Raw genomic sequence first — 14,063 nt, forward strand, 5'->3', positions numbered from 1 at the left:
CAAATCGAACAAAACAATATACATTATATAATTATATATATATATATATATATATATATATGCACACATATAAACCTCTAAATTACAGAACAGAGCTAATGCACCACAACTTCTTTACGATTATAATAGGAAATCTCCAAATGAGATAAAGTAAAACACTTACAGTTTTGTTCCGTAACCGCATTATGTCAGAAACAGAACCAGCACCACAATATTCCATGACAATCTGCAAAAAATAATTCACTTAAATACTATCTTGCTTAAGTAAAATAGTAATATATTTCATAAAATAATAAATAAATAAATGCACCCTTTTTAAAGCCTAGTCAGGCTAATGGAGCCCGGTTTCCCAGTTTCTATGGCATATGTGTTCCCCAGCTGGATGGGACGCCAGTCCATCACAGCGTTACTCATTTTTGCCAGCTGAGTGGACTGGAGCAATGTGAAATGAAGTGTTTTGCTCAAGGACACAACACGTTGCCCAGTCCAGGAATCAAAACCACAATCTTACGATCACAATGCTGACACCCTAACCACTAAGACACGTACCTCCACCATATATTTCATTCGGCCAATCAAACTGATACTGAAATAGGGAGAATATGTAGATACTTTATAAGTAAATATCTCTGCATAGTTCACTTTTGTATCATGAATATATTGGCAGAAAAATAGTAATCAGGGATTCTGAGAAAGTTCCTAACCTTCTATAAAATGAGTGATTTATCTCTTATCTGCACACTGAAGAAATGGGCAGTGGTCTTAGGAAGCCCTGTATTTAATAAGTTTAACTGTAAGCATAAAATTCTTCAATTTTTTTTGTCATGGCTCCACCTACTAAGAAGCAGTTGCACCAATTTCTGCTTCATCTAACTGCAATATACAAGAACCACATGACATAACATAGACAACCGTGTGGTTTTGAATTTACTCTGGATCTTCTCTCTTCAGGTTTTAACTGCTAAGAATTCTTTCACTACCATAAAATGGAGTAGAAATACACATCAGTTTGAGTACCTCTAAGCTCAAATATTTTCCACCCATGAGTAACTATTTCAATGTCTGTCAAATTACCTTTTGTTTAGTAGGTAATTTCAGTTAAATAGATGAACACAAAAAGGATCTTTTCGGTTTGAATAGCAGTTTTTAACATAATTTCTAGGTAACTAAAAAATTTTAAACTTCGTATAGTGGTAGAATGTGTTTATAAAACATCTTTTTCTCTTGGCTTTGAGAAAATTCTGTAGTTTGTAACATATTTTGTCTAATTTCTCGCATTTCGGCAATTTTAACCAATCAATTACGTCCAATGAGGTAAACAACATTCTGTGCCGTATGAACAAGTCCCTCGTTTAAGAAACAGATTGGGTTTATTTACATTTGTGAAGAAAAAAAGATACCCTTCCCCCACCCCTAACCAACCCTAAATCTAAAATAGATTGAAATGCAATAGATCGATTCTAGGATCATAATTATGGGTGACAATTTCATATGACACTGCTAGAAAAAACTGCCATTTTCTCTAGCGGTGTCATATGAAATCGTCACCCATAATTATGACCCTAGTATCGATCTATTGCATTTCAATCTATTTTAGATTTACGGTTAGTTAGGGTTAGGGGTGGGGGAAGGGTATCTTTTTTTCTTCACAAATGTAAATAAACCCAATCTGTTTCTTAAACGAGGGACATATTCATACAGCACAGAATGCTTTCACCTCACTAGACTGTCATTGATTGGTTAAAATTGCTGAAATGCAAGAAATTAAAGACGAAATATGTTATAATCTATAGAATTTTCTCAATAAAGCCAAGAGAAAATGATGTTTTATAAACACATTCTACCAGTATATGAAGTTTAACATTTTTTAGTTACCTAGAAATTATGTTAAAAACTGCCGTTCAAACCGAAAAGATCCCACAAAAATATGCTGAAGCACAGAAAAAAAACAAATCTTTTTTAAAATTGAAAAAAAAAAAAAAAAAAAAAAAAAAAGTCTTGTTCATCAAAAGATTCAAGATATCATTTTCCAGTGATTCTTCTGCAAGACTAACTATAAATGATATCTTTTATCTTTATAACAATTCGAAAAGAAAATAAAGAGAAAAAAAAAGGTCTGGTAAAGTTTCTTTTCTCTTAAATAAAATAAAGGGAAATACAAACCAGAAGATCTGTGTTCTTGAAGTAGCTACCATAATACTTCACAATGAATTGACTATCACACTGTTGCATTATGGATATCTCTTTTATAATTTCTTGGAGGTCTGTGTCCACAGGTACTTTTTTAATGGCCAATACAGACCCAGATTCCTTGTGTAAAGCCTTGTACACACTGCCATAGGACCTGCACAAAATACATATTTTTGCAACTTTCATTTGTCAAAATGTTTATATACATCTTTGATAATATCAAATAAAACACAATGTAAAACAGACAAAAATTGTCAATATTTTTCAATATTTTTCGATTCTTGCTCATTCGAGCACTCACTTTCTCACGCCCTCCATCCATCCTATTTATTTACTACCCAAAAGGGGCTAAACACAGAGGGGACAAACAAGGACAGACAAACGGATTAAGTCGATTACATCGACCCCAGTGCGTAACTGGTGCTTAATTTATCGACCCCGAAAGGATGAAAGGCAAAGTCGACCTCGGCGGAATTTGAACTCAGAACGTAACGGCAGACGAAATACCGCTAAGCATTTCGTCCGGCGTGCTAACGTTTCTGCCAGCTCGCCGCCTTCCGTCAGTTGGTTGGCCACCCGCCACCAACTGCCATGTTATAATTATATTAACGATTATAATGAGGTTCACATAAGTACATGCATACACGTATACAGTAAGCTGGCAGGCACACACACTCAAAAATATGGATTCAGAGAGGAGAAACCTCTACACACAGAACAGGTGTACGGCTAGCAACGGAGAAAGTCATGTACATTTATAATGAAATGATGATGGGGTGGGGTGGGGTATACTGTTTTTGTAAGTGGATACTTTTAATTTTAACATATGTTAATGGAGATAAGACTATCATTCTGGCTGGTAAATAGCCCTGCTCAATATGCAGAAAAGGAGTGGGACGTAATTCCATTTGTTGCACCAAGCATAAGCTGATGCATAAGAGATGCAGTGGAATCATAGGTAGGTTAACAGATAGGGTCACTTTCGTGTGTGGCAAATGCACAGGAACAATAAGAGCGTGAGAGACTTAAACTCTCACAAATGCACAGGAGGCTCTCCTGAGATAGTAGATAGTTTCTGCTATTTAAGTGACCAAATTAGCAATGGTAGCGGATGTTCTGAAAGTGTTGTTTTTAAAATAAGAATAGGATGGAGGAAGTTCAGAAACTACTACCTTTGTTTGCAGCAAAAGGACTCTCTCTCAGAGTGAAAGAGTAAATTGTATAATGCTTGTGTGAGAACAGCTATGTTACATTGTAGTGAGACATGGGTTATGACTGTGGAGGAAATGAGTAGACAGGAATGAAGGTAGTATGCTCCGTTGGATTTGTAACATCAGTGTGCATGACCAACAAAGCACAACTATGTTGAGAGAAAAGCTAGGCATAAGAGGGATTAAATGTGGTATGCAGGTGAGGAGAATGCATTGGTTTGGACATGTGATGCGTATGAGTGAAGACAGCTGTATGCAGGTGCTTGTCACTCAAAGTGACACCTGTGGAAGAGGGAGACTCAGGGAGTTCCGTAGTGGGGATACAAATCTTGAAGATGAAAGTGGCAGAAGTCATCCATCTGCAATTGGCAACCAACATCTGAAAACACTAGTTGAACAAAACCCATGTCAGAGTCTTCAGAGAAATGTCTCAGCATTTCTACAATATTGGATCATCTCAAGAAAATTGGCAAGGTGAAAAAAATAAACAGGTTCCACATGAACTCTGTAAAAGTCAAAGAGCTTGACATTTTGAAGTATATCCAATGATCCATTTCTTGATGGAATAGTGACTTGTGATGGAAAACGGATCATCATCATCATCATTGTTTAACGTCCGCTTTCCATGCTCGCATGGGTTGGACGGTTCAACTGGGGTCTGGGAAGCTCGAAGGCTGCACCAGGCCCAGTCAGATCTGGCAGTGTTTCTACAGCTGGATGCTCTTCCTAATGCCAACCACTCCGTGAGTGTAGTGGGTGCCTTTTATGTGCCACCAGCACGGAGGCCAGGCGATGCGGTGCTGGCTACGGCCACATTCGAATGGTTCTCTTATGTGCCACCGGCGCTGGTATCACAACTACAAATTCCATCATGACAATCATAAACAATTGCCTCAATGGCTTGATCATGATGAAACACTTTCCCAAACTGAAATTGTATGAACAGAAGATTATGGAAATCGTCTGGTTTGCTATTGGTATTGTCCATTACAGCTTTCTGGAATCTAACCAGAGAATCACTGTGGGAATTTACTGGCAGCAGCTGGATGAAATGCAGGTTCAGTTAAGCAAAATGCATCTGGCACTGGCTAAACGATGAGGTCCAATTCTGCATCATGACAATGCTTGGCCATATATTGCCAGGATGATACAGCAGAAGATCACTGACTTAGGATGTGAGACTTTGCCACATCCTCCATATTTTCCTGATCTCTCACCCACTGACTACCATTTTTTCAAGCATATGGACACTTCTTTAAACTAAAAAACATTCCATCCCAAAGGAGAACTAGAAAGTGCATTTAAAGATTTCCTGGCATCAAAACCTTCAGAGTTTTATCATACAAGCATAAATAACCTTGTTATTCGATAGTAGAAATACACAGATGTTCAGGGATCATAGTTTGACTGATTAAAAACATTGTTTAAATTCATTAATTCAGAAATAAAAGTATATTCCAAAATCAGACATTATTTCCCAAACAACCTGATATTACCGATTGACAGTTAACTTACTTGTAACGACCCACTCAATAAACTGTTCAGCCTTTAAAATCTAATTATCTTGTGCAAAAATAAGTATCTCTTGCTAGGTTTTATCCAAAGATGCATTATATTTTCCATTTTGGGGATAAAAGCAGTCTATCCTAATCCTATTAGTTATCTTTGATAGAAGAACATATGTTAAACAGAATAAGAAATTATTGAAGACTAGCACTATGACCCGGTGTTGCCGGATCATAGTGCTAGTGCATGCATATACAGCTGCGTGCATGCGCACATACACGCGAGTACTGTCCAAATCTCCGACCAATCACATACAGCTAGCTGGCATTCAATTGGTGTATCAAGTTTCAGGCATTTTGATAAAAAATTCACAAAAAAGTCACTTCTATTGATTTTTTAATGGCTTTACGGGGTGACTGGGGAAATGTAAAGATGTGCACGACCACCCTTGGACGGTTTTGAATGACCATAGAAAGTGCAAGCCCTCTCACTGAAAAATTGTGGCTTTATATAAATGACACACACACAGACAGACATTTTGCCGTTTATATATAGAGAGATATATTAGCTTTGAATAGACTGCATAACAATGAACAGAAAGGAAAAATATCTGTAGCTGGTACTTACCCTCGTCCAATTTTACAAATAATATCAAACACTTCATCAGGCTGGCGTGCTAAACATTCATCACTCAGTTTGAGCTCACTGAAAACAAATAATAAAAGGATCAATATCCAACAATATGTGAAATGATAAAATGATTAACAAACAATAAGTATTTAAAAGAAAGTAAATTGATATGTAGGTGCTTTCATCACAACTGAAACTTAAAATTAGAAATAAAAGTTACATAACCATATCGTGCTTATGAGGTGTTTGGCGGGCAATTTAACTGGCCTTGTACATACATGCATATATATGTATGTATGGACGTTCGTATAACGTTTGTTCTGCATATATATATATTTGTATTTATGTGCTTTGATATATTCAACCGATGACGGCAAAGCTTATTAGAAGCAAAGCTAGAAATCCTGGATCTTGAATTATTCAGTAATATTTTTGCTAGTCTATTTTGTCCCTCTGTCTTATCTCATGGTGCGATATGAACATTTAACATGGTTTTTAGAGTCAGGGATTTGACTGCTATTTCGGCATGGTGGTGTCTCTCAGACACCCTTATTTTTAGTTATAACTAGTATAAGAATATTTATTATTGGGGCTTATTTCACTATATTATGTCTTTGCAAAGAAGCATAACGCCTTTGACTACTTACTATTTTTTTTTCTTCTTCATCAAATGAAGAGATAATGTTTATCATATTTTCATCATGTAGAATAAAACTGAAGGAAAAAGCATGTTTATATCATGGCCTACAGCTGCAATTTTTAAGTCAAGGAAAGAAATTTACAATATCATTAGTTGTTGTTTAGGCCCAGGTTAGCCCTGTTTTATTCTAATACCAATTGAATAACCCATCATTGCCAGGCAATTTTTACGATAGTATATCTTATATAAATTTTTGTTTATTCCATGTCAGATCATGCCTTCACCAGCAGATAGGCCTCTTGATAAGGACAGATTTGTGCAATTTTTCACAAAAATACTTCGTTAAGGATTTTTTTCTTTTTTTTAAAATTATTTACATGTCTATTCAACCATTTCACATAACTTTATTCATTAGAACTTATTAAAACTTCAGAAGTTCTTATAACTTAGCTTGTTGTTATGCTTTGCTTTCGTTTGTTTAATAACAATTCCTCCTCCTAATGATTTTGCTTTCATTTTATGATAGACAACTATCACGCAGAAAATGCCAGCTTCCAAATCCTATTTTCTGATTAGGTAAAATTGATTAAACTTTAAACCTCAGTAACATTTTTCTGCAATTTTTCTGGAACAAGTAAATAACAAAATCAGATTTAACATAGAAAATTATTTCAATATACCAAATTTGAAAATTTTAATGTAATTCTAAAATCTCTCAATATGTAACAGCAACAGAGAAAACCCTACAAAAGTAGAGAGACAGACAGTTATAGGACACTGGCAGAGCCACCAGGCGTTGCCTGGGAATTAAATTTTTCCTTAGGTAATGGAAGAAAAAAGCAAAATATGTTATAGAGAAATTTGTTATTCTAAATTCAATTTATTCTTTAATTGAGTAATCAATTTTGAATTCATAATAACAATAATAATAAATTTACCACTTTTATGAAAGGAGATAAATTCTATCACATATGTTTAAGGAAATTATGTAAGAGCATCTGGGTAAACAACATTCTTTGTTTTCTGGTTTGGAGCATAGACAAATAAGTCTTGCAAATTACCTACTCTGGAGCAACCAACTAAGAAAGCAAGCCAGTAGATTTCAAAGACTGACCATGAGCTTTGTTAATAGACATTGCAAAGCAAAGTCACACTGGGAATTGCATTCATTTGAACACAAAATGCATGTCTATTGGTTTGATTGGATTTCTTGGAACGAAAACCTCTTCCCCAGAGACACATCTGGTGATGATGGTAGCTTCTGTCACATTAAGTGATAATGTCTTGACAATCAACCTTGTCCCATCGTATAATTTAGGAGAATTTAAATTTCTTAGAAGCATTACTGGGACTCCTACCTTCAGAAAAAGTTTATGTGGAGGAATTCCGGGTGGCTTAAGAAAATTAAAAAACTCTGTTGACTAATGGACGGCTTGATTTTCATCATGGACTGAATCAACTGATTTGCACTTCTTAATGACTGTTGGAATCTTATTCATTAATTCATGGTTAATTCTTGCTACTGTCTCATTTTTTGGAGTAAGAATTGTCCTTTCACAAAACCATTTATGTGAATTATAATTATTACTTAAGTCTGGCAATACCCTGTCCTTCAATTCAGTTGGGGAATTCACCATGATAAAAATATGACCCAAACTAATATCACCATTCCCATCAAATGGTAGTTACCCATTTCCTAATTGGAGGAGCCAGGTTGAAAACTATTTTGCACTTTAGTATTGAAGGAGAATTTCTGTACTTTATTCCATAGGTGTGAAGACTTAATGCATGCTTTTATTTGATCAGATCTTGTTCGTCTCAGAATGACTAAAAATGTCTGTCTGAAGTCTCCTGATAAAACTAATGTAACTCCTCCCATAGATTTATTGTTGCCTCTGATGTCCTGTAAGGTCTTACCAAGAGCTTCTATTGCACCTCTATGTGACATGGTGCATTCAACCCAAATGATAAGGTGGCATTGGCACAACACTTCTGCTGAGCCTGAATCTTTGCTTATGTTACAAATTGGACTGTCACTTGTGACTAGGTTTAGTGATTATTTAAAAGCAGAATGAACTGTTTGTCCTCCTGGGAGAACGGTGACAGCAAAGCCAGACAATGGTACAGCAGCTGCAATTTTTTTTTGTGTTACCTTACTTTGGAGAGAAACAATGTTACAAATGTTTTACCTGTGTCACCAGGTAAAATCTGATGATTGTGGAATTCCACGCGCGCACACACACACATAGAGTATCAAACAGATGAATTGGATGTGTGTGAGAGAGAGAGAGTGGGTGAAGGGGTGTGTTGTTATGTATTTGTACATACATAAATACATATGCATACATCTTTCTTATATGTATGTGTGTGAGAGAAAGAGAGAGAGTGCCATTTGGACATCACTCTCTCTCTCTCTCTCTCTCAAACACACACACATACATACATAAAATATGTATGTACAAATACATAACAACACACCCCTTCACTCACACTCACACACACCATAAATAAATGTATACAAACGCACATACAAAAACACTTGTGCATTGGTGACTCATTAAAAATAAATAGAGCTGAACATGGCATGAAAAAGAAAATAAAAAAATGTTTATGTAAATTAACAAAGGGTGCAAGTTCCAGTTAAATAATGCACATATGTTTTGAATGCCCCATGTTGAATCGCAAAATTTTAATGTGATATTTGTGTGTGTGTGTGTGTGTGTGTGTGTGTGAGAGAGAAAATATTGCAAACAGTGAATGAGATGGACACGGAATGAAAAAATCGCATAAATAGAAGCATAAATTGAAAACTACCTTGTACTGAATATTTAAATTTGTGAACTTAGTAAATAATCGTTTCAGTAGTTTATCGTAGGTGTTTAGAAATAGCGAATTAAATCATCATCATCATTTAGCGGATGATACACAATACACCGGAAAATATAAGACTAAATAATTGTACATACTATACAAAGCAGGTTCACACATCTACATACAAATATTTGCATGTATAGATCCAAGATAAGTCAATTTTGATTGTACATACTGTACCAAGCATTTTCACTCTTCTACATACAAATACCTGCATGTATAGATGAAAGATATGGCAGTTTTAAATTCGCTCATGACAATCACCGTGTATCATCATCATCATTTAGCGTCCGCTTTCCATGCTAGCATGGGTTGGATGGTTCAACTGGGGTCTGTGAAGCCAGAAGGCTGCATCAGGCCCAGTCTGATCTGGCAGTGTTTCTACGGCTGGATGCCCTTCCTAACGCCAACCACTCCGTGAGTGTAGTGGGTGCTTTTTACGTGCCACTCGCACAGGTGCCAGACGGAGCTGGCAAACGGCCACGGACGGATGGTGCTTTTTACGTGCCACCGGCATGGGGGCCAGGTGAGGCTGGCAAACGGCCACGATCGGATGGTGCTTTTTACGTGCCACGCGAGGCTGGCAACGGCCACGAATGGATGGTGCCTTTTACGTGCCACCGGCACGGAGGCTTGAAATGAAAACATTAAAATTAGGCAGGGACAGACTTCGCAGTTTTTATGCCAATAGCAGAAGTTGACATTGAGAAACCTTTTTACAGAAGTGAATCTAATCTAATAATATTCCAAGGTATATTTGTTGAGATTTTCATTAAGAAATATCCATTTTCTTGAAAGTTAAAGATAAATTGAAGTAGACGCCAGTGAATCTTCAGAAATTAAGCACCCCCTCCTAAAACACTTACGTAAGTGGGTAAATATGTGTATATTTATGTGGAGACTTTAGTAGGTTTTTGAATGTAAAGGCACTTCAAGCATGCTGGGGATAGACTATTCTTGCCCTTGTCTTCTTAATATAATTATATACATATATATTTTATTATTAATTTAATATCTAAATTGACTGTAAATTTTCATAGCTTGCTGACTACCTGATAAAATTCATTCACATGATTTTATCCTCATATTCTATTATGAATTAATACCCTCTCTCTCTTTCGGAGAGGCACTGAGCAGCTATACGCACACATACACACACGGCAGTAGCTCCCGCCTACCGAATTCAATCACAAAGCTTCGGTCGACTCGGGGCTATAGTGGAAGACACCTACCCAAAGTGCCACACAGTGGGACTGAACCCGAAACCATGTAGCTAGGAAGCAAGCTCCCTAAATTATTTTTACTCCTGACCAGAATAACATTTACTGTGTGGCTATTCTTGTATTATACACGTTGATTGTCATGACGAGATTTGAAATTGACTTATCTTGGATCTAAACGTGCAAATATTTGTATGTGAGTAAATATGAAAATGCTTTGTATGTTATGTATGAGTATTTGGACATATATTTGCCCATATATTATGTTCACGACACAAGAAATGCTATTTTTGGCCTTACTCCAGAAATTGGAACAAATTCAGTTAACATGAAGTCTTTTTAATATTCCTTCACAGGCCCAGTTCAACCATGTGTATATTTATGAGGAGATTTTCATAGTTTTTTTATGGTATTGGCACTTCAATAAATATTGGACTCATTTTTCCCCGTGTATTGTGTTGACGAAGCAAAAAAGCATATTTTTGTCTGTAATACTGAAAGTGGGACCAATTCACAGCTAATAGGAGGCAGAAATGTTAGCAAGCCAGGCGAAATTCTTATTGCTATTTCGTCTGTCTTTATGTTCTGAGTTCAAATTCTGTCGAGGTTGACTTTGCCTTTCATCCTTTCAGAGTCAATAAATTGAGTACCATTCACATACTGGGGTCGATCTAATCGACTGGCACCCCCACCCCACCCAGTTTTGGGCCTTGTGCCTAGAGTAGAAAAGAATATACATTCACTAGCCCACTTTCAGACATGTTTAAATTTATGTGGATATTTTCATCGTTTTTGAAGGTATCGGCACTTCAAGCATGCTGGAGATAGGTCACTGTTACCATTGCTCCCTTAATCTCTATATCTATAAACGGCAAAATGTCTGTGTATCTGTGAGTCCTTCATACAAATCTACAGTTTTTCACATAAAAGGCTCGCATTTTCTATGGGCTTTCAGAACTGTCTGTGGGTGATCGTGAAGCTCTTTTCATTCCCCCAGTCACTCCAGAAAGCCATTAAAAAAAAAAAAAAAATCGATAAACCCTTATACCCATAAGTTATGGGCATATCCATTCAAAATCGCTAAAACATAGAAATTTGTAAGCAGTGCATGCGTACAACTAGATACGCCAATAGACTGCCAGCTGTTTTTTGATTGGACGGAGATAATTTTACCCTTGACAGTTGAATGCATGTGTGCATTTGCAGACAGTCTGTATGGCTCAGTGCATTTTTGTGAAGACGTGTTATCATGTATTTTGGCTTTCAAACGTGCACACTTTTGTGATTTGAGAAACACAGGGAATAATTAACGAGTTAGATCAAGTGAATGACAAGAGAGCAGGATTTTCATGGAAGACCAAATATGCTTGATATGCTATCATTCCTTAAGTATGTCCTAAAAGAGTTGGATCCTATTCAATGAATCTATTTAGGAAGGGCTTTGCTTTTACCCCTTCTGTAAGGTTAGTCTAGGTTTTAGTTGAAGGCTTAGTTGTGTTCCAAACCTAACCTCCTCTGTTTCAGTGGATCGAGAGCCCAATTAGCCTTCCAGTGAAAGGCATACCTATTATTTATACCTTAGTTAACCTTGATGTCTTACGTGCTTCTATGCGTCATGAACTTATAACTATTCATCTTACTGCGTTACTTGCTTCAATGCTTCATACTCATAAAATCACTTTGAATGCGGTTTTTTGTGCTCTAATTGCTCTGCCTTTTTGCCGGAATCAGCTCTTTTCTTCCCACCTTTGCTATTCACTCATAGGACAGGGAGGTTAGGTGAGGAGGGGATGTTAAAGTGCTAGTATAATTATATACATATGTATATTATTGCATGTGCAACTTGATCACATCTGCCAGTCAAACTCTCAACCCAACCATTCCCGTCGCGACACTGATTGCACAGAACCGGGTTGGGTGTGAAACCAAAACTCAACAAACGAGATTTATGTGTATTTTCAAAATCATGCTATTTTGCAGCCAAATTTGAGTTTTACGCTTTCTTCTGCCTCCTTTTTTGTCCGAGTAATGGCATGTGCACGGTCCCGCTAATTTTCCAAGATTATGCCGTTCCAGGTGTGAAAACCGAAGTCCAATGAATATTAATTACTCTCATAAAAAGCTCCAACTAGCTCATAAACAACAAAACTGGCCCAGGCTGAAATGTGATAAGAAACTTAGCTCTTGATTTAATGAGAAATTTTTACTGCGACCCGGCAACATTATTTTATCATTATATTCTATTATGAATGAATAAAAGAAGAAATTGAAATAATTATTTTTACTCCTGACCGGATAGCATTTACTACTTGACTATTCTTATAATATACACGGTGATTGTCATGAGCGAATTTAAAACTGCCATATCTTTCATCTATACGTGCAGGTATTTGTATGTAGACGAGTGAAAATGCTTGGTACAGTATGTGCAATCATTTGGAATTATATATATTTCTTTACTGCGCAGAAGGGGCTAAACATAGAGAGGACAAACAAGGACAGACGAAGGGATTGAGTCGATTATATCGCCCCCCTCCCCCAGTGCGAAACTGGTACTTTATTTATCGACCCCGAAAGGATGAAAGGCAAAGTTGACCTCGGCGGAATTTGAACTCAGAACGTAACGACAGACGAAATACCGCTAAGCATTTCGTCCGACGCGCTTACGTGTCTGCCAGCTCGCTTCGTGTATTGTGTTGTGTTGATTAACGTGATAAGAATTAACGTGATGTCTTTTTAATATTCTTTCAATAGCCTGCTTTCAGCCATGTGTATATTTATCTAGAGTTTTTGGTAGTTTTTTTAAGGTATCTGCACTGCAAGCATGCTGGAGGTAGGTCGTTTTCACCCTTGCTCCCTTAATATAACTACATACTTATGTATATTATTAATAATTTAATGTATAAATTGCCTATAAATTTTTATAGCTTGCTAAACTACCTGATAAAAATCATTAATGTGATTTTTATCCTTAAATTCTATTTTAAATTAATAAATAAAATAAAATAAAATAATTTGATTATTTTTACTCCCTGCCTGAATAGTAATTACTGCTTAGCTATTCTTATAATATACAAGTTAGCTCTCATAAGGGGATTTAAAATTGACTTATCTTGGATCTATACATGCAAATATTTGTATGTAGACACGTGAACCTGCTATGTATAGTATGTACAATTATTTGGTCTTATATTTTCCCGTGAATTGTGTGGACGAAAGAAGAATGCATGTTTATAGAAAATTTTATTAAAAAGTATCCATTTTCTGGAAGTTATATTGGAACAAAGGAGGGCACCAATGTAGGTATACCTTAAATATTATATTTTGTGATGTTATTCTATGGACTTTTAACAATATGAAATGATTAATTAGTAAGTAAAAATATTTACTTACTAGTTATTGAGATAAGTGTTTATAATAGTGAAAAATCATGGGTAGGAGAGGTATTGGTGTCAAGAAGACCCAGAAGATGTCAGGTAACGCTAGTAAGTACTATGGATAGACCAGTGGTTTTCAACCAGGGTTCCGCCAGTACAGTCCAGGGGTTCTGCAAGAAGTTACAAAACTGCTAAAATCGGCAGTAATTTTTAAGTCTCCTGTGCAGATATGTGTGCATAAGACTATTAAATTATTGCACAGGGGTTCCTCGAACCAGTGGAATGTTTCCTTGGGGTTCCGCTCCAGCAAAAAGGTTGAAAAGCACTGGGATAGACCATGGTTAAGCTCCAGGTTTGATAATGATACGAGTGAGGAGTCCAAAGAGGGTCCTGTATTAGCATGCATATATATATAAAT

At 36.4% G+C, this 14,063-nt stretch overlaps 1 protein-coding gene across 1 annotated transcript in view; it reads right to left on the minus strand.

Moving 5' to 3' along the window:
- Positions 1–14,063, minus strand: part of LOC115209306 (serine/threonine-protein kinase 3) — a 52,365-nt gene that overhangs the window by 21,788 nt on the left and 16,514 nt on the right. Inside the window, exons 3-5 of the mRNA XM_029777646.2 lie at positions 5,535–5,612; positions 2,164–2,344; positions 164–226 (exon numbers count right to left, since the gene is read on the minus strand). Coding sequence (XP_029633506.1) covers positions 164–226; positions 2,164–2,344; positions 5,535–5,612 — 322 coding nt within the window. The remainder of the gene's footprint in view (positions 1–163; positions 227–2,163; positions 2,345–5,534; positions 5,613–14,063) is intronic.

Source organism: Octopus sinensis, linkage group LG3 (genome assembly GCF_006345805.1).
Source record: "Octopus sinensis linkage group LG3, ASM634580v1, whole genome shotgun sequence".
NCBI lineage: Eukaryota > Metazoa > Mollusca > Cephalopoda > Octopoda > Octopodidae > Octopus > Octopus sinensis.